Here is a 20,173-nt window from a genome sequence, read left to right as displayed (position 1 = left end):
TCKAAGAGCTTGGCATTACTCAAGTTTTGGTCTGGTCATCCAACAGGAGTGTGCCTCTGTTGAGTCTGAGGCTGTGGACTGGTAGAGCTGAGGAGAGGTTAGATGTTCCCCTCTAGGGAGCTCCTAACTTGCCCAGGGCATGGTAGGTTTTTATGGAGGTGGTAATTTCTTGCCTGGGACACAGTAGATGTTTCAGAGGTGGTAATTTCCTGCTCGGGGCATGGTAGATCTCAGAGGTGAGATCTTCACAGATACGAAAGTGATGCAATGGTATTTATTTGCCAGAGCTTGTCAGAGTCCTCAGCCTGACAAACCCACATTGATATGGTAGCTTTTAACTTCTTTTTTTTTTCATTCTAGGGGCAGTTCAAGTGAATTTTAGCCCAGCTGCTGTRTTTTAATTGTTCAAGGCAGTGTCAGGGTGAGGTGCAGTTAATCTGAGGCTGCCAGCATACATCCAAGCTCCTGCATCCCTTTCCCTTTTGTCCTGTTTCATGGCRTAATCAGAGCACTTTTTCAACAGTCTCCAATGTTTCTGGATTTTAATTAGACACATGCAGAAGATAAGTTGCAATATGAAACCTTTATTTTAAACTGGGATTTTTACTATAATTGGGAATATATTGAAGAAAACACAAATTCAGTCAAATCAAAATGACTGTTATTATTGTTAACAGAACTCTCGCTCATGCACTGCTTTGTAAATCCGCCCAGATTTCTTCAACCACCAGCATGTAATTAACAGCTTTTAGATCAAGCCTTGAGAAATAAGCAGTAGCTACTAAGTTGAATTAGCATAAGATAGTTTTCTGTGTAAATCTGCATTATCCTGAGTGCCTGCTAGTAGAAGGATTTAATTCAAAATTGTAGGTGGWATTATCACCACATGTCATTTAGCAGATTGCTGCTGGAATCATGTGTCTGTTCCATGCTTTGAATAGAAAACTGAATAATTGGAGAAGGCTTAGGAAACAGCTGTACAATTTATTTGGGGTTCAGAAGCTGTTCTTTGCTGTGAAGAGTTAAAGTGAAGAGGTAGCTGAGCTCCAGTCTGTGCACATAAACATGAATCACTGAATGGATAAGATTAGAAGGGTCCAACCTCCCTGCTCAAGCAGGRTCATCCTGAAGCACATGGCACAGGATTGTGTCCAGATGGTTCTTGATTATCTCTCGTGAGGGAGACTCCACAACATCTTTAGGCAATCTGTTCCAGTGCTCAGTCACCCACGTAGTAAAGAATCCCCAGGTCSTTCTCCGCAGAGCTGATTCCCAGCAGGTCAACCCCCACCCTGAACTGGGGTCTGGGGTTATTCCTCACCAGGTGCAGGACTGCATTTGCCCCTGYTGAGTTTGAGAACGTTCCTCTTTCTCCATCYCTCCARCCTGTCRAGGCCYTTCTGAAGGGCCRCACAGCCCTCCGSGGTATYGGCCACTCCCAGCTTGTGTCAGCAGCAGACTTGCTAGGGAGGCATCTGCCCCTTCACCCAGCTCATTGATTAATAGGTGAAACAATGCTGGGCCCAGTATTGAACCTTGGGGAACACCACTAATGACAAGCCTCCAACCAGCCCCTGTGCCACTCTGGGATCTGCTGTTCAGCCAGTCACTCAGTCCTCCTCACTGTCCACTYATCCACAGTTCCTGAGCTTACCTATGAGGATGTTGTGAGAGACAGTATGGAAAGCTTGCTGAAGTCAAAGCAGACAATATCCACTGCTCTCCCTTCATCCATCAGGGATGGATGAAGAAGGAATTGCTGTCAGAGAGATTAAACATTACCATTTAACCTAAGAGCAAATAATGAGATGCAGTGCTTGGAGGCTGAAGCTGAGCAAATCAGGCTGGAAATGAAGAGTTAAAAGTAATTAACACTGAAACAATSTACTTAGAGTGATTTTTGATTCTTCAGCTTTTACAATCTTTCATTCAAATCTCATATCTATAGAATTTGATTGCTTTAACTGGAGTTACATTTCTAGCACAGATATTTTTCCAAGACCCACTCATCTTTACTCAGATTTACTTACTTGGATCATCCCCTTTTGAGCCTTAGGTCTTCTTCATCTTTATTTTCCTAATCTCTGGGTTAAGGGCAGTGTTCAGGCAAGTTTGCTGATCAAGTGAAGAAGTGAATTGTATAATTAAATGCTTCTTGCGCTAGTAGATCACAGTTTGGAAACAGAACAAGAAGTAATTTGCTTAAATTGCATAAGAGAAAGCCAGATTAGACATTAGGATAAAAGTTTTCTGGCAATAAAAGAAGCTAAGCTGTGAAGTAGTTTTCAGGGATAGGTTGGGGAGTTCCTACCGCTGGGTGATTTTGTAAACAGCTTATACAGACATGTGCCAGCTTTTAGGTTCAGTTAATCCTACCTTGCAGTGGGAGGATGGATTGGTACCTCTCCAGGTGTCATCTGGTTGTTTTTTTTTAATTGGAGTCTGTGAGGTGTTGGAGCTTAGTGTCACATGTCTCTGACTGTAGTCACCCTCCCTTATGGATACATGCTTCACTGGCAACCCATATGTTCGAATTACAACATTCTGTACTTTGTGTTTTAAATGCATGGGTGATTTTTTTTGCTTATGAATCTACATGCAGAACAGAAAAATCAGAATTGGCTTGAGAACCTCCCTCTAAACGTGTGAATGTGAGAACTGTCTTGTTGTACATCTGAAAAATTAATTTCAAAGGTGGTAGACATGTGAGCATCACCTCACCCACAAGGGCAGAAGTGTGTGATTGTGTGAACCCTGGGGCTTAGAGGGCTGCTCCAAAGCCAAATTGTGGCTGCTGTGATACAGATGGACCCTGCAGCATCTGGCAGGACATGGGAGAGCAGATGAGGTCTGCTGCTGAGGAGAGACCCTGGGGGAGCTCCCTAACCCTCTCTGTTCCATGCTGGTGAGGCTGGAGGTGACACAAACACCTTCCTACTGCCAAATAGCACATTCAGCAAGAAGCCTCTGCTGTGTGGGTCTTGCCAAGTCGTGAGCTCCTGAGGAATGCAGTTTTCATGCTGCTGCCAGAGACTAGTGGGGATTATAATCTCATTAATTTTCRTGGAAAGCCCAGGGAGCTGTAAGCATTAGCCTGGATTGCAGCAGGGCTAAGGAGGTCACTCTGCCAGTTGTTTGTGCTAGTTGTTAGGGAGGTTTGTTTAGGCCAAGCTATGCTTTTGCTGTAAGCAAGCCTCTATTTCACTTCATCTGTGAAATGGATGTATTTAGGGTGACAAAAGAGGAATTCATATCCCTTTTGGGGTATGCTGCTTGAGCAATCTCTGTCTGTAAAACCCTGCATTGCAAAATCCTTKTGTCACGTTTAGCCCTTCAACAATTGCATTATATGCATGTAGAGRGCCTGGCTTTGGCTGCCAGGACATCCATCTGTAGATCAGCATGGACAAGCCTGTGAGCAGGATAGAGTAGGAGGAGTACTTCTGGCTGCTTGACACTCTGCTTGTTCCACCTGTGTTGAACAAATATGCAGAAGTGAAAAAAGAACCCCTTGGGTGCAGGCAGTGTGCTGAGTGTCACCAGTCAATAAAATCCACGGAGATTCCTCTTAACAGGTCCAGCCTGTGTGTTTGCCCTGAGAGTATCCACCAACAATGACAGCTCTTGCTTAGAAGTGTTCAGGGGGGTTCATGGTTAACAGGWCCCTAGTGGGTAGACGATCTGGGCAGCATTCCTTCCAGAAAGGGTAGCTCTGCCCCAGCAATGCCTGCTGTGCGCATCCCCTGCCCATCAAAGAGGCACCATCCTTCCCCTAGAGAAACTCTTGGAAGCAAATGACCAAAGCCATGCTCGAGCCYGGTGCACGCCTGCAAGCGTGCAGGGATCCCAGCGGACCGGAGTGGGRTACAGCACCCTCAGATTGCTGCCTACTGTATCCCACAGCTGCGCAGGAAGCAGGCCTATGTGGAGAAGGTGGAAAAGCTGCAGCAGGCACTGACACAGCTGCAGGCAGCCTGCGAGAAGAGGGAGCAGATGGAGCGGCGGCTGCGCACACGCCTGGAGCGGGAGCTGGACTCGCTGAGGATGCAGCAGGTGAGGACAGCGTGGTATGGGCAGGACGGGGCTTTCGGTGTTGATTTTAAGAGAGATGGTCRCTTGCAGCCCTGCCAGGTGCCAGCTTGCTTTTGGGTTCAAGCTGTTGGGATTTCCTCCTAAAGCATTCCTTTGGATAGGGTCGTGGATCACTGGAGGTGTTCAAGGTCATGTTGAATGGGGCTTTGAGAAACTTGATCTTGTGAAGTTTTGCCTGCCCATGACAGGAGGGCTGGATTTAGATGATATTTGAAGGTCCATTGCAACCCAAGCCACTTTATGATTCTTATTCCCGATCTTCAGCAGAGGAAGGGGCCGTTCCACTGTGGGGCTCTGGACACAGCTGAACCCTGCCTGCTGCTGGTTTGGGATGTGCTGGCTCCCCTGCTCAAGGGCAGACAGGGAAAATGTCCTTCCAGGTTTCTCTCTCTAGCAATGACAGAGTGTGCAAAAACCAGCTCCACACAGAATGTGGAAAGGAAAGGTGCAGTACACATGAGATTTACCCAAAAATTTCGGCTAATGTTCCATTGAAAAGGCAAGGTAGGGTGATGTGGGATTTGGTAGGAGCAAGACCTGGGGCCCTATTTATTCTGTGCAAAGCTTGATGTATGCAGAAACTCAACCCATGCCAGATCTGAAGCCAACTGATGTCATCTTCAGACAATAAATAATTTATATATCAGTCCAGTCCAGAATGGGCTAGCAGTATAAATTTGCATTTCTGCATGTGTCCCTTTGGTTTTTGGCAACCCTASAGCGGTACTGTGATGCTTGTATTTTATACACAGTTACTCCTTTGTTATAAGACCTTCATGCCTAAGTCCCAAAGTCCAGTTGTCTCTGAAAAGTAGGGGGAAAACAAAAACAAACAAACAAAAAAAACCAAAAAAAAAAACCACGGGGAAGTTGCAGGAAGAATTTCCAGGCTGCAGGCTGCACCAAGTGCCAAATACATGGATATTGGCTCTGGAGGAGAGTGAGCAGATACACTGAGTGTATCAAACTACTGCTTGGGGAAAAACCAGCAACATAAGCAAAGCATGATGCTCTTGGAACTCTTGGAGGGCTCACTTGTATGTGTCATCACACGCATCTGCTACTATAACCTTTCCTTATTTATAARCCATTAGTGGACACCAAAGCAGCTGTTACACAGAGCTTCTGCTGCCAGAAAGCAGCGGGGCTGATCCTGCTGGCAGGATGCCACTGGGAAATAKCTCTACGGTCAGGGTCAGTGTCAGTGGTTTGGAGAGTCATGAGGCCRCCAGACCTGAGAGCATCCCCTTCTTCTGGCAGCCTCAAGGCAGATCAGGTCCCTCCCCAGAACCCTTCCCAAGGTACCACTCTGCTGCTGCTCCCTGCAGACCCTTCTCAGCTCTTGTTGCCATAGAAGTGTTAAGTCTTTCTTCCCCAGTCCACCATGAGCTTGTTGAAATCTTCTCAGTTTCCCCTTAGCCAGCTCTCTTCCAATTTAACAAACGAATTACAATGGGGGATGACATGCTAATGCCATTTGAAAAAAATACAATTAAAATTCAAGTGAAGATAAAACTAGAACTAAGAAGGGCTGGGTTACAGAGTCAAATTGGTGTATTAAGTAACAGGCACGGACTGTTGCTTGTCTTGGGAGTTCTGTTCATTTTGGCAGAAAGTTCCTCTCYAACTTACAGATTGTTTAATTTTAAGGGGTTTTTTGCACTGTAACTAGCAGTTGGATTTTGGGTTGACATAGTTTCCAAGTGACTGCACCCATTCCATCTAGTAAGTTTTTAGAGGAAAGATGCTCTTAAYGTCTTGCCTCACCTATCAGCTTTGGGAGGAAACTTCGAGACATTTTTACTATTGTTATCTGTACTTTCTGTTAATGAGCCAGAACACTGCAGAGAATCATGTGGCATCAAAATAACCCAGTTTTTCACTTCAGAGCTGTCTTCTCTGGATTATCGAAGTTATAGCTATTGAAACATTTTCTGATTGCAGAGACAAAAAGGAGATTTTCTTTTCTCGTTTTTACCAAAGTCATCAGAAGGGACCCAGCACACAAGGAGACAGTGAGCCAAAACCTCTTCTGTCCCTGGCTCGCTGRTAGCTGAGTCCCAATGGCAAATCTTCCTTATCACTGACGCACAAACTGGGACCAGTAAACAAACCCCTTCAGTCAGCATCGCAGGCTCGGTGTGCAGGGCTGGCAGATGTTTTGTCTCACAAGATGACAAGCACTTGTGATGTCCCAAGATGCCATTTGTAGACCAGGACCACAGTTCCAAACTAGTACATTCCTGCCAGAGATTTGACAATATTTTTTCAGGAGCAGAGTCACAGCGGTTGTTCCCGAGGGCTGCTCCGTATTCCATTTCCAGAAAGCAGCTTCCAATCATGTTGTTACTGCACCAGAGGCAAAGGCTGCAGCCCTCCCCTGGTATCTGTAGTTTGTTTCAGTGGTACCACTTTGCCAGTGTAACTTCAAGCTGTAGCATGAATGAAAAGCCAGTGCTCCTGAGACATGGTTTCTTCTTTAGCACAGTACTGTTCACCATGGAATGTAACAAGTCTCTTGCATTTTTTATTTAAAAATTAATTTATTTCTACTGAGTTCTCCCAGAGGTTCATGCCTCTTYCCTCGGTGTGCGCTCATCCCTCTGCTGAGCCAAGGACTGAATCCTATCCACTTCCACTCTCTGTCAGCAGTGAAAGGAGCTCAGGGCAGCTCCCTGTGCTGCTTAGGTGACTTGAGTGCTATAACTGGGTGGAATAAGTCCTGCCTGGATAAGCACTTTACTTGCAGCATAGATGGAAAGAGTTACACGCCCGTTACTGCTTGTCAGCATCCCATGGGAGCCACCCCAGTGCCTGGGCATCTCCTGCCCCTCTAGTTTATCTGCTGCACCACAGAAAACATCTCCTGAGGGCACATGAGAACTAACGTGCTAGGGAGGACAAGCTTAAATGTGTGTCTGGGATATTTTCCCATCTGCTGCTTTAAACAGGTCACATACAGCTAGGTCACAAGGTGCTTTTTTTCAGCTTTAATATATAAACCCTCTGGTAATAAGTGCCTGTCCATACTGAGCACTGCCTAGCCATGGGCATAAAGTCCCAGCAAGAAGAATAKCTTTTAAAGCTTCATTGCTTCTTTTTCCTACAACTTTTTTCCTACTTTTTCCCCTGGCTTGGAGTATCCCAGGAAGTGTCTGCACATCCAGAGTAGCAGCCAAATCCCTGCTTCTGTCAGCACCGTCTGGGGAAGCATGTGCTGAGGTTGCACACACATTCAACTCGCCTGTTCTCCTACAACCTAAGGGCTTTAGCCTGTGGTTTCTACCTGCCCTTATCAAAAGACATGGGGATGTCCTTGTATGCTCCAGGGAAGTGAGGAAAAAAGGTTCAGCAGCTCCCATACTTGGCAGGGCATAAATATCTGTCRCTGTTTCCACTGRCAGAGGCAGGGCAGCTAYCAGGCAAGCAGCGTTCCGGAGCACAATGCCCCAGCCCTSATGGAGCTGGTGCGGGAGAAGGAGGAGAGGATCCTGGCCTTGGAAGCTGAYATGACCAAGTGGGAGCAGAAGTATYTGGAGGAGAGTACGATCCGGCACTTTGCCATGAATGCTGCAGCCACAGCTGTAACAGAGAGGTAAGATGCAAGCAGATAGCTCTGTTCACCATGGAAAGCATGGGGAAGTAACACAAAATGGGTATTTTCTTGAGGCTGAATGTTGCTTGCCTTTCCCTGCTGAGTCACACTGCCCATGTTAATGCACCTTTCCAGGGTGTCATGCCAGGGAGATACTGTAGTCAGTTAAGACAGGACTTACCCTTTTGACCACRTCCAAAGTTTATTCAATCTAGGCATCAGACTCAAGCAATGGTCTCTGGCTGTCTCAAGGTGCCAAATTACACGGGACAGGTAAAGCAGCTCCTCCCAGCACACTGGTGGAGTGAGCAGGGATTGTTGGTATACAGCTGCACCCATTCCATGGCCTGCAACAGGGTTGTTWAACCTAGTTTTAAAAGCCTGTAATGAGGGCAATTTTGTAGTCTAAATCCCCTTTTTCACCTCTTTATTAATCTTCAAACTAAAATGTTTTTTCTGATAGCTAAGCTAAACGTCTCTACTGCAAATTACCTCCATTTGATTCTTGTCCTTCCCAAGCAGAAAACAGTTGTTTTCAGAAAACGGTTTCATACATGATGAACAACAGAACACTGTTGATGTTCAAATGGCCTTGTAAATACTGGAAGACAGATACTCCCTGTTGTATCTTCCCTGGTCTKAACTAACTTCCTCCCTTCAGCCATTCCTGACATGTCCTAGTGTTCACCCTTTCCCATTCACATTGCATATGTCTGGACCATCTGTCTGCAGTTTGTCTGTGTCAAAGTGTGGTGGCCAAAAGCACAAAAGGCAGTGASACTTTCCAGCTATCAGGAGGATGGGATAATTAACTTCTCCGTCYAGTTTCTTAGGAACCAAATCCCCAGAAAACATCCTAAAAGGTGTTTTCCCTTTGAAATTCATTTAGGTGCATGGCTCAGGATGGACCTTTTCTTTTGCACTCCAGTCTAGGCAGCAATTCCTGTGCTGTTTTTCAGCTTCCAAAGTGTAGTAGTGTTTGTTACTGGTTCATGATGTAGTCTTGTTAACTTGGGATCTGGTGAGTGAGTCCTCCGATGTCTGACCCTATCCTAGTTGGCGGTTATCCCTGTGTGARTCACCCATGTTTCCAGCATGCTCTCTGTTCCTGTAGCCCAATTAAATTAATGCCATTAATGGCCCAGCCCAAGCCAAGACTAGCCTGCAGCAGGATGCCCCGATGCCAGGTAGCCATCTGCTTGACAGACAACCATCGCTAGCTTGCTCTTTGAACATGGTTTGGGGTTTTTTTTGCAAGTGCCAATCTCTTGCAAAAGCCACCCTCCCAGTCTCAGGAGCCTGAGTCACCATGGTGAACCTCTTTGGCAGGGATGCCTCGGCCCCAAGCCACTCCCGCAATGGCAGCTACAGCGAGACAGCGCTGGAAGTGCGGGGCTGGCAGGAGGAGGAGGAGATCGTGCAAGCCAACCGGCGCTGCCAGGACATGGAGTACACGTAAGGAACACTGTGCCATTCCTGCTTGTTGTGGTGTTGGGGCTGGGTTCAGATAAACCAGGATGCCCTTCTGTTCTTTCCTACATGCCTGGAAGGGATAGGCTTGGCTTCACTTTCACTTAGTTTTGCTCTTCAGCAGTAAAATTGATTAAAGAATCATTATCATTAGATAAGTTTCTCCGTACCTTCCTGTTAAGAGTTCTGTGGAAAACTCAGCATTTCTACAAAACAGAGCCTGTTCCACTATTAAAAATAGACTAGCATGCCAAGACACAAATTTGCAGACACTTTTATAAAAAAGGTGCATTTGTTGCTTGTGAAAGATGCCAGCGATCGTTTTTACTGGTTTTGGGTTTTGTTTTTCACTCACAGATGCAAGCTAATCTTGCCTCCAGAGAAGCAGTGGAGTTTTGCCACTGGCTGCATAAAGATAGATTAGCATGTTGTGTTTACATTGCAAATTTAACATGTGATGATGAAAACTAGCACTTTCACTACTTCACAAAATGCACCTGCATTGTACAGCACAATCAGCTAGTCATTTAACTGTCAGTGAACAAATTTTTGAAAAATACAGTTTTGTAGTTGTTCARTATGATTTGGTGTTAATCATTCCCAGAGAAGAGTTCAGATATTYCCATTTTTTTAGTGATTTGAGAGTYTTCAGGTCTGTATGAGAGAAGTAGTGAGCTTTGCTTGGCTCTGAACACCATGTCCTGATTGTTTCTGCAGCAGTGAGGGAGAAGGAAGAGCCCAGACCACCCCTTAGAGTAACTAAAGGGAACTTTTCCACTCGCTTCAGCAGCTCTTTACGCCAGCTGACAACAGATCTGAATCCTGGGGTTAAMTCAGTCTGCTAAAGCATAGTTTCCAGATTTGTCCCCCGTGTGTTACAGGGGTGAAAAATGCCTATATGTATTGTGAAGGYAGCAATGTGCAGCCTGATCAGAATACTGCCCACTGCTCCTGCTRGGTTAGTAAAACCATAGCACAGATGGGTTCAGTTAACCTTGCAGAATAGTTTTGCCTTAATAGCAAGAAATTCTGTCTGTTTTGAAGTGCAAGGTTATCCTTGGAGGAACTGCTGGGAGCTGTCTTGTCCATGTGTCTTAAAATCAGAGAGGACAAAGCAGCAGGGCATCTGCCTCAGGACCTCCCTGCTGCCCCTGGGTGTGGAGACCTGCCTGTATGAATGTTTTTTTCCATTCCTGTAAGCAAAGCATCCATATTTTGGCAGAATAAAGAATCTCCATGCCAAAATAATTGAGAAGGATGCCATGATCAAGGTCCTCCAGCAGCGCTCWCGTAAGGACCCTGGGAAAGGTGACAGTGCCAGCCTGCGACCGGCTCGGTCTGTGCCCTCCATCGCCGCTGCTACGGGCGTGCATTCGCGCCAGACCTCACTCACCAGCAACCAGATGGCTGAGGAGAGGAAGGAAGAAAAGCTCTGGAAGGGAAGCATAGGTGAGTTCAGCTTTTGATTAAGATTTGGGTCATCCATTACTTCATTCTAATCCTTCTGTTTGAGCTTAGCAAAAGCGCCTTGGCACACATTGCTCTGACAGCTGGTTTCTAGAGCACTTTCCATGGGCAGAATGTGTGTCCTTGTGCTTAAGTCAAAAATTAGGATTCTTGAACCTTGCATTGTATCTTAATTACATTTTAATCATGTTAAGTCATTCTGCACTGATTATAGAAAGCCATAGTTGAGGGGAGTCCTCCCAAATAGAAGCACATAATGTTTGCAACTTTATGGGAGTAAATAACAAATTTGGGCTAGGAAAAAAAGCCTGAATAAAGTTAATCAAGAGGGTGAGCATCCCTCTGGGTGGGACAGCATGATGTGATGTGGCAGATAAATGGGAAAATCATTTTAGGACTGCCTGTAGATTGGGGCCAYGTAGGATGGGGGTGTGGAGGTGTTGGCAAGGCTGTGTCAGGAATAAGCACCACTGGGATGGGTGTGCAGAAGGGCAGGCAGGRGAGGAAGCTTCTTTCAAAAAGCTGTTTTGTAGGAGAGTACCATGTGGATGCCAGAAAAAACAGCATCAAGGGGAAAAGCTAAGCTGAACTAAATGACTGGGGCCATACCCAGACCAGTGTGTTGTAGCTCTGGGRTGGGACAGGGGACAGCACTTACATTTGAGCCAAGGTGTGACTGACCTCTGTGTGTTTTCAGGGCTRCTCTTGGGAAAGGAACACCACGATCATCCATCAGGCCCCTCAYTGCCTCCTCCTCTGCCCTCCTTGTCTTGCATGCCTGTCCCAGTGCCAGCAGCTTCCCATGCRAAGACGGGCAGCAAAGACAGCAGCACCCAGACGGACAAAACTGCCGAGCTCTTCTGGCCTGCCACAGCCTCCTTCCCCGGCCGGGGACGCCTGGGTACCACCCCATCACACAGCCCAGCCCCACGGCCCCTGGGGACACGAGTGGCCAGCGAGAAACTGGGTGAGCTCTGCCAGATTGTGGCGGGCGGTTTGCAATTTTTCATGCTGCTAGATATAAAATTGTAGAGTTTCACACCTTGAAAACACTCCACASCTGCTCACATACTCAGACTCTTCAGTTTTTTTTTCACCTGAAACCATGGCTAATTAAAGCTCCATTTTCTCCATAATTTTCAAAAGCAGCTGAGGGGAATAGTAAAGAGAAAGTGGAGATCTTTCTTTTAGGGGGGATGAAAAAGTGCAATTTTAATTATTTTTGAAAGGTTCTTAGTGTCCTGAACAAATCTGGTTTTCAGTATGTAGGATGTACAGGTAATTCATGCCCCACCTTCAAGGAATGGGTTGATATTTTCTTTGAACAACTTGCTGTTGAATTTGGGTTGAAGACCAGCTTTGCCTTGTTTCCATTGCAGAGAACTCCAGCCACGGGAAGCTGCCTGACAGCAAAGGCAGAGTGAGCAGCCTGCTCCACAAGCCAGAGTTTCCAGATGCAGACATGATGGAAGTCCTCATCTGAGCAGAGGACAGCATCTCTGGGGTTTCRTGTTTGTACAGCCAGGCCTAAGATGGTCCTCAATGTGCCAACCTTGAAAACTAGCCCCGAGAGTCTGAAAAAAGACAGTTTGTGCCCAAAATGAAGCTAGAGTCTGATATATTGAGACTTTTGACCAGGAGAGAAGTCAAGAGCACTGAAGAGGGGTGATGAAATGAACGTCTGGGATTTTCTGAACGGAAAGGGTCGTTGAAAATGGAAAGTGGTGGGAGAAGGGGATCATTGAGGAAAAAGGAAACTTGTTTTCTGGCATRAAGAGAAAGCAGTGAAGTCTCAAGACTGGTTGCATGCTGCTGCTCTGTTTTCCTGCCTCTGCAACCAGGACAGAGAGCAAAATCATGYCTCTTTGGAGGCCAGAGAGAGTTTCTGAGTAATCCAGGAAAAACTTGCATCTTCCTCAGTATCAATGCATTTCTCAGAAGTTTCAGTCTCAAAAATTTCACTTCTTAATTTTTGTGAGTAATTGGTCTGTAGGTGTACACAGCAGGTTCTTGTAAGTGTTTGTTTGAAGTGGCACTGGTGTGGTTTTCCTGGGCAGGCAGGTCAGGTGCCTCTTTCCTGGCTGAACAAGTGTTGCTCTTGGAACTGGATTTACAGTACAAATATTCATGTCTTGCAACCTCAGAGCTTGCTGAGACTTCTTTTTTTGGTAGGAGCAGTTGTTGGCTGGAATTCTCCGGGTGGRTGAATGTAGAAGGGGGAGGGGGGACCCTGCTGAAGCAAAGCCTGTTTTAACCATAGGAAGGTTTCAGGAGGGAGAGTTTGGGAGGATCCCAGCAACTCTCTAAAGGGCTGTGCACTGTAGAGCTCCTTCAGGGGATCATGGGTGTGTTTTTAGAGGCGTTAAGCTGGGTTTGCATGTGAGATCAGAAAATACCTCTTTCTGTGCACCGGTTTGTAGTATTGGAAGAATCAGTGTGTTTATGGTAAGAAGATCTTTCCTTACTTTCAATTCTTACAGCCAAATCCTACCCTCCTTGAGCATACAAACCTGCTGTTCAAGCAGATGTAGGACTGGGCATCAAGRGGTATAGGAGCAGGCTGGGAAGGGTTTAACTGCAAAGCAGTACATGAGCATCATGTGTTTTCTGTGCTGAGCCGCAGTTTCTTTTCACCTTATTTTACCCAGGGTGGAACATTTCTCATTTTCAGCTTTGTCCCTGAATTCAGTAAGAGGAGCCAACTGAACYGCTGTGTTACTCGTGGCTTCCTGCGCTGCACATGCCGATAGGGAAATTTTCCTCTGTGAGGCATTTCTGTATTGACTTTGAAGTTCCTGAGCCTTGTGTACACCATAATGAGTTTAAGAAGAGCTTGGCTTTGGGAAAAAGAGCAATGGGATCTAAAGTGAAGCTGCCTAGAGTGGAAAAGTGATGGGTGCTAGAAGTAACCATGCACTCAGGGCTGGCTCAAGGTCACCTCTTCCTGTAGGTAACAAATCAAAACCCTTGACTGCTGAGAACACCGGGCACTTTAAACTCTGCTTTCACCGAAAACTGCAGTCCTTGTGAACTCAAAGCCTTCACAGGCCAGAGCCTCGTGCTCAGTACTGCCTGGCTGATACCTTTATTTTTAAAGAAACAAAATTGCTATGTTAAAGCTATGCACTTGATTTTTGCGTGTACCTAGAACTAGACGTACGTTGTTGTCACCCTCTTTCTGAGTTTTGCACTTGTTAAAGTAGTGGTAGGTAGGTTGTGCAGGAAGCAAATTGTGTTTCAAGTATTAGCGGCTTTGCATTGTGAAACCAAAGGTGTAAAACCCTTGGAAGATGTTATGCAGCTTAATATATGCCTTGTAAGATAATTTTATTTTTTTCTCTGAAGTTAATTTAAATGTTGTAATTGTTCGCATAAAAAGCCAGGACCGCACGTGACGTCACCGCTGACCCACCTCTGTGGCCATTCCTCCCTGGTAGGAATGGGGCCGGAGAACGACAAATCAAGGGAATACAAGTAAAATGTTAATTGCATCACTTTTTATCCAAGAAATAAGGATACCCAGGTGCTTGAATSTCCCTAAGCATTTTGTTACCAGCTGTAGTATTTCTTTTGCTGAAACTGTTCAGTAAGTTGTGTTCAGGCAGACAGTGAGGCGTCCAGCAGAAACAGTGCTGGATCAGCATGGATCTGCTCTCAGTTATGTTTGGTAGTGGTTCAGCACAACTAATCCAAGTCAGCTATAGTACAGCTCTCCTCCTTGTGGGGACCACAGTCTCTCCAGTTTCTGCTATCCAAAGCTGGGTTTGCACTTGATGCTGCCCCAGATTAATGGTCACATACAGGAAACTGTTGAAGACACTCTGTAGGCAACTCTTGTAGGCAGCAGCTCAAATAAACCAAAAGGTTCATTCTCACCAACTGTGTTGAACTCAAGAGATGTTCGTTTTCCTGGAGGGAAGGTCTGGAGGACCAGTGTGTCTCCCCCCAGCCCCAGCWCTAGCAGGACTTGCATGGAGTACTACTGCCACATGTCAGCTCCGTGCAGCAGAGCGGTGCAGCTCCGTTTGTGTTGGCYTTCCCAGCTCTTTCTGTGTTTTTGGGAAACTGTGCTGTAGCCATTCCAGGTGACGTTGGTGGTAACTAGTTGTAAAATACTGTCATTTTTTATTGTTGTTGGTTGTATAGAGAAGTTTGTGTACAGTGTTGTACAGCTGGAGGGTTATTTGTACATAGGGGRGGAAATGAAGGACGTTACATGTCACCCCCAGCAAATGTTGATGTTGTTAGTCAGCCAAAGATTTCTTATTCTTTGCTGTTTAAACTTGTGCCTTACTATTGTATATAATAAATGTATAAACATGTTTATTTTCTCACTTTTCCAGTGTGAATGCATTCAGTCCTCTGGAAGAAAGGACTTTTAAAATAAGTCTTTATGCTTCGCACACAGTGTGTTAAGACTAAGTGGGGATACCTTGGGACCTTTTAAGGTTGCATCTTCTCTGTTTTTCACAAYTGGTAATGAAAGGCCCCACAGCAGGTGACACCAGTAGGTATATGTGGGCATGAAATCAGTGGGTCTCCAAGACAGAAGATCAAACTGTGAGCTTGMCCAAACAAGAAGAGCATGATTTCAGTGAGATCATCTTCACTGGAAGCAAGTGACAGTTGAAACTTAATGAGATCGTTGGGTGAAGATCTGAATATTTTAGCCCTATGTTCCTGCTCAGCATAGCACTCCCACTGATTTTTTTGTGTCTTGTTCTTGAGAGTCTGGGGCTTCTTAATTTGACAGATGTTGGATCAGTGCGAGTGAGGTACCTAAGTACCTTTCATACCTAGATGTTCTTGAATTACATACTGCCCTCAGCAAGGAACGAAGATCAGATCCCATTTTATGCTGTAGTGCAGGCAAGGGGAATGCTCTGGCCTGGTGGMAATACTGTTCCTATGTTTGTTTATGTAAGTAAAATAAATGGGGGGAAGGGAGCAAAAGTTATCCAATGTCTGGTTTTGAGTAAGGGAGATTTGCTCAGCAGGCACTCACATGCTCTTGAAAGTGTCTGTTAAAAAAATTCCTAAATCAGGTCCCAGGGAGCTGCAGGCATGAAAGGCATGAATGCCATTAAGGGCCTCTCTCTCCTATGAGTTCTCTCCCTGTCCCAGCCTTCTCTCCCCTGCTCTGAGCAGGATGTGTCAGCAAAGATCCAGGGGGGTTGCAAAAGCTAGAGGAGCAGTTGGCTTGACCAAAATCCTAGCACCGTGTATTCCCTGTGCAAGCACAGATCAGCCTGATCCATCTGATCATTCCATTTTCAAGACATGTCAGCTGGAAGTTTTTGTTGTGCCAAAACCAAAAATTTGGTGATAGGTTAAGATTGTAGCTTTTCAACTTCCTTCAAGCCAAGATTTGACAGTAAAATTTGGCACTTAGGTTAKTTTTTCAAGGCCATGGGAGAAAAGAAACTAAAGGAGACCAAACCAATATTAGGATAGGAAAAGCCTCAGGGCCAGCTGCATTCAGGTATAACAAGGAAGGGGATTATTCCATTTTTGGGCTGTGTCTTCACCACAGATGCTCCAGCCAAAAAAAGAATGTCACTGTAACACTGTCGGCAGGTTAAATACATTTTGTGTATTAACCTCAGGAATAAACGTGCAAAGAAGCAAACTTCCAGAGTCTRTTTGATTAAACATTAAAATCCATGATTTCAAATTAGGCAACGGACTTGCAACATGTCAGGAAAGAGCTCAGAAGARCTAAAAATTGGGAAGATTGCCATTTAGAAGCATTCAAATTTCAAGCCCCACCCAAAAAGACTTTTTCAGGATTCACTTGGATTCAGTGCACTGTGCAGCTGTGGCATCTCTTCTGTGCTGGTTTGTTACCATGTTCAGGGCTTTYTCCTCCCAGAGTGTGAGAGGGGCAAATGTACAAACATCAGTGAGGTGCGTTCTTGGGGAAAAGCTGTGATTCCCAGCATCTTTAAATACCTCCTGGGTCTGGATTTAAGGTACWCTACAGTGAAACATGGGAAGTTCAGACATCATTTCCTGGCAAGGATTCTGCCAGCTGTCTGCTTGTCATCAGGATCCCCAGTCTGGGATCTGGATGCAATCCAACAAACCAGGCTGGTCTGAGTGCCTTGCTGTGTTCCTCAAATGCTCTAAGCCAGCTTGGCTGGAGCCCTGTGGTGGATGAGCTGCTCACCTAGAAAGTGTGGGGCACGGGGGTGGGAGAGCCACAGTGGGTCAGGGGCACCTGGTGGTGTCTGGGCTGAGCTGCCCCTCCGGCCATCAGCCTGCAATGATGGGGCTTGAGAGGTCACCTGCATGTGAGTCCCCAGCCCCTCCTCTTGCAGGGCTGTAGCTCTTGCTATAGATGACATCGAAATTTGAGAAACACGCCCCCTCTCCCCCATRGGGCAAGGGTGTTGTTCAAACAGCAGCCTGGGGAAAGCAGAGTGCGCTGAGGTGCCTGAGGCCAGCGYGGGGCTGCTGCTGGCACTGCACCAATGTCCTGGTCATGGACCCACCCCCTGAATACCAGTACTGAATGCTGGATGCAGTGCTCCCACAAGCCTGAAGGCACTATGCTCCTCTCTGCACAACAAAGCAAGTGGGGAAAACGGGGCACAATGTCCACAGCACAGTCGCACCTGAGAGATGGGACAAACACGAGCAGCTGTCATGGTGCCGCTGTGATTAATGTTCATCCAGACATGAAGCTGCGGCTTCGAAGCCTCGTAAAACCAAACGCGAGTGCCCAGCATTCCTGAGCTATAAAAGGCCCAGGAATTCATTGACTCGAGGTATGAAGACCACAAGCTATTTTCTTCCATACCGACCACTTCAGCTTTAGATGAACAAAATATCAGTGTGCATATTTTCCAGAGTAAGCCTGTGTGGCCCTGCTGCAGTCCAGAACTCAGTGCTGTGCCAGTGCCCTCCAGTTTGACACAAAGCAGAGCAGCAATTAATAGATGAGACTCAGGTTCATGTTGGCCCCCCATCTTGTGAGAGGCTGAGGACCTGCAGCAGAGTGCTGAAATGGAACTTCTTTCCCAGGCACCATGKGATGAGGCAGCAGTGGAGTTGTTAGCAAGCTGGAAGTTGGAGGATGGCAGTACCATCACTTCTTGGGAGGTCATACCCACACCTGACCCTTGTGGTGGTTTCTCCAGCTTCTTGGTGGATTCCTTGTCTCCTCATTCATGACTCTCCTGGTGCCTGCATGCCCTGGGTGCACCCTCATTCCCCTGCAGAAGCAGGGTGGACAGCCAGTGACGCTCCAGGCACTCGAAGGGGTTCAGAATGAGAACAGCACACTGTGATGGCAGCTGACATCCCTCTGCCAGTCCCTAGGTTGGGTCTTGATCAGCCCAGATAGGAAAAGCCCTTCTGGGTGGAAGCTCCAGGTGGGAGAAAGGTGTTGTAAGGTGTGAGGAGATAGGCATTATCTTTCTTGTCCCATTACTTGGAGCATTTTTAAGATGACCCTTTCTGGAAGGCTTGCTATTAAAACCACAATGCAAYTTGGTGTTCAGAAAAATTGCTTGCTGTAAATTCCAYSTGAATTMATGGAAGGGACCTTAAAGATCATGTAGTTCCAGCACCCCTGCCCTGGGCAGTGACACCTGTGAGACCAAGTTGCTCAAAGTTTCATCCAAACTGGCCTGGAAGATTTAAAGGAATGGGGCATCCACAAYTTTTCTGGGCAGCCTGTGCCAGTGCCTCACCACCCTCACRGTACAGAATTTCCTCCTTAAGTCCATTCTAAACCTTCCCTCTTCCTCTTTAAAGCCATTAGCCCTTGTCCCATCACTACATGCCCTTGTAAAAACTCCCGCTCTGGCTTTCTTGTAGCATTCCTCTTGCAGCTCAGGCTTTCCTGCTCTCAGTGCCCATCCTACCCTGCTTCTCTGCTGCACCCTCTCACCCKGCTGCCTCCAACATCTTCCAGCTAMCCCTGCCAGAAATAGGCAGGGAAAACCCAGCCAATCATTTTCTCATGATCCACCAGTTTTACTGTTCAGTGTTAAGGTTGAACAGCTTGAGAGGAAGGGGCTACCCTCATCTARGTGCTTGTACAGTGCCTTGCATAGTAGGGCCACGTGTGGTARCCCCAAATCATAGTCTCAAGCTGTAAATAAGAACGCTTGATTATTATCTGTGTGCCAGCTCTGTTCACCTCTGCTTTTAAAATGAAACCATTGTATAAATTCCCCAAGCCTAAATCTGGTGCACAAGTCAGAGCCCTTTCACTTAAGGTGTTAAAAAAAAATGCCTTTTCCCCACCACAAGGCTTTTTTTAGACGGGTGAGCCTTTCTTTTCAGATGCCATGMGTGCAGTATCATGTTTCCCAGATGGCTGTGTGTGCTGGCTCTGAAGCCTGCAGGGCTCTGAAGCCTCACCCGACCCCGAACAGGACGGCACCACCAGCCTCCCTCCTCTCTGTCCCCATCCGCCACCAACAGGTTCCCTGTGCCGCTCTGCAGCAGCCATGTGCCAGCTCCCGGGCAAAGCCAGCTGGCAGCGAGGTGTCTGTGCCCAAACAGCGCGGGGGCCACTCCCTCTGCTGGCTCATCCTTCCTGCTCATCCCCAGCGCTTAAACTGGGAGGTTCTGGATGGGGGCTCGGTCTGAAGGGTGAGTCCCGCATGCAATGATGATGCCAACACCAATGGTATTATAGTAACAGTAATTATAGCAACAGCAGCAGCACATGAAGAGGAAGAGCAAGGGGAATAAGACAGACTAGGAGGAACCTGATACAGCTGAAGATGTGCCCCATCATTGTAAGGGGGCTGGACTAGATAACCTTCAAAACTCCATTGGAATCCGAACCATCCTGTGACTCTATGGTAAGGATATAAAAAAACAGAATAGGAATCAGAACAAGAAAATAAGAAAAACAAGCATAGGAATAGGAGTAAGCATAAGCATAATAAAAAAAATTGGTTCATTACAGGGAACAAGAAAATTAGGAAGAGAAAAAGAAGGAGTAGAAGAAGAAGAAGAAATCTGGTCACCTCCAGTAGCAGAAAGAAGCTGGAGTATGAAGAATTTGATTCTAGAGTGAGCTACACATTCATGCTAAGGGAAAAATTTCTATTATCTCCTAGTGATRCCTGGCTGTGGCCTGGCCAGTTTAAATGTGGCCTTTCTAGGTAAAAAATTCAATCTAAGCACAGGGCTTTGAGCTTGCAGGGAAGAAGTAGGATTCTGTGCTTGTGGGAGCTGGGTCTGCATTTGAAAACTATTTTATGACATAGTYCCTGGGCACGAAAGTCCTCCTTGCMTCATCATCGTCCAATGGAACTGTTCAGGCCCAAAACAGCCAYCACAGAGCAGGTTCATTTCAGTTTAGAGAGGAATTCCACACACCCCTTTAGAGCAAACATTTCCCAGCACTTGACAGCCTTCGCCACACGCTGGCTTTCTCCTTGGATCTTTCACCAGCGGCAAAATTTTTCCCATGTGAAAAATGTGCTTGAAGTTCTAAGTAGAAGAGACTTTTCTGAAGGCAGGAACTGTCCCTCAGCTCGCTGGAGAGAGGAACACCATTTCGAGGCCCTCTACAGGAGCAGC

General features: G+C 46.4%; 1 protein-coding gene across 3 annotated transcripts in view; it reads left to right on the top strand.

The window, feature by feature from the left end:
- The window catches only part of AMOTL1 (angiomotin like 1), a 74,529-nt gene extending 59,574 nt beyond the window's left edge, over positions 1-14,955 (top strand). For 2 of the 3 annotated variants that reach the window (XM_057374017.1, XM_057374018.1), the window contains 4 exons: positions 3,904-4,053; positions 7,497-7,687; positions 9,017-9,142; positions 10,380-10,646. In XM_057374017.1, coding sequence (XP_057230000.1) covers positions 3,904-4,053; positions 7,497-7,687; positions 9,017-9,142; positions 10,380-10,623 — 711 coding nt within the window. In that variant the 3' untranslated portion in view covers positions 10,624-10,646. Of the gene's footprint in view, positions 1-3,903; positions 4,054-7,496; positions 7,688-9,016; positions 9,143-10,379; positions 10,647-11,321; positions 11,592-12,003 lie in introns of those variants that run through there. The other variant, XM_057374019.1, reaches the window with a different exon arrangement.
- The last annotated feature ends 5,218 nt before the right edge of the window (positions 14,956-20,173 follow it).

The sequence above is a fragment of the Malurus melanocephalus genome, unplaced genomic scaffold, assembly GCF_030028575.1.
Source record: "Malurus melanocephalus ecotype Western Australia unplaced genomic scaffold, MMel_1.1 scaffold_213, whole genome shotgun sequence".
Classification (NCBI taxonomy): Eukaryota; Metazoa; Chordata; class Aves; order Passeriformes; family Maluridae; genus Malurus; species Malurus melanocephalus.
Note: the sequence above shows the minus strand (reverse complement) of the source record. Positions and strands in the feature narration are given on the sequence as shown.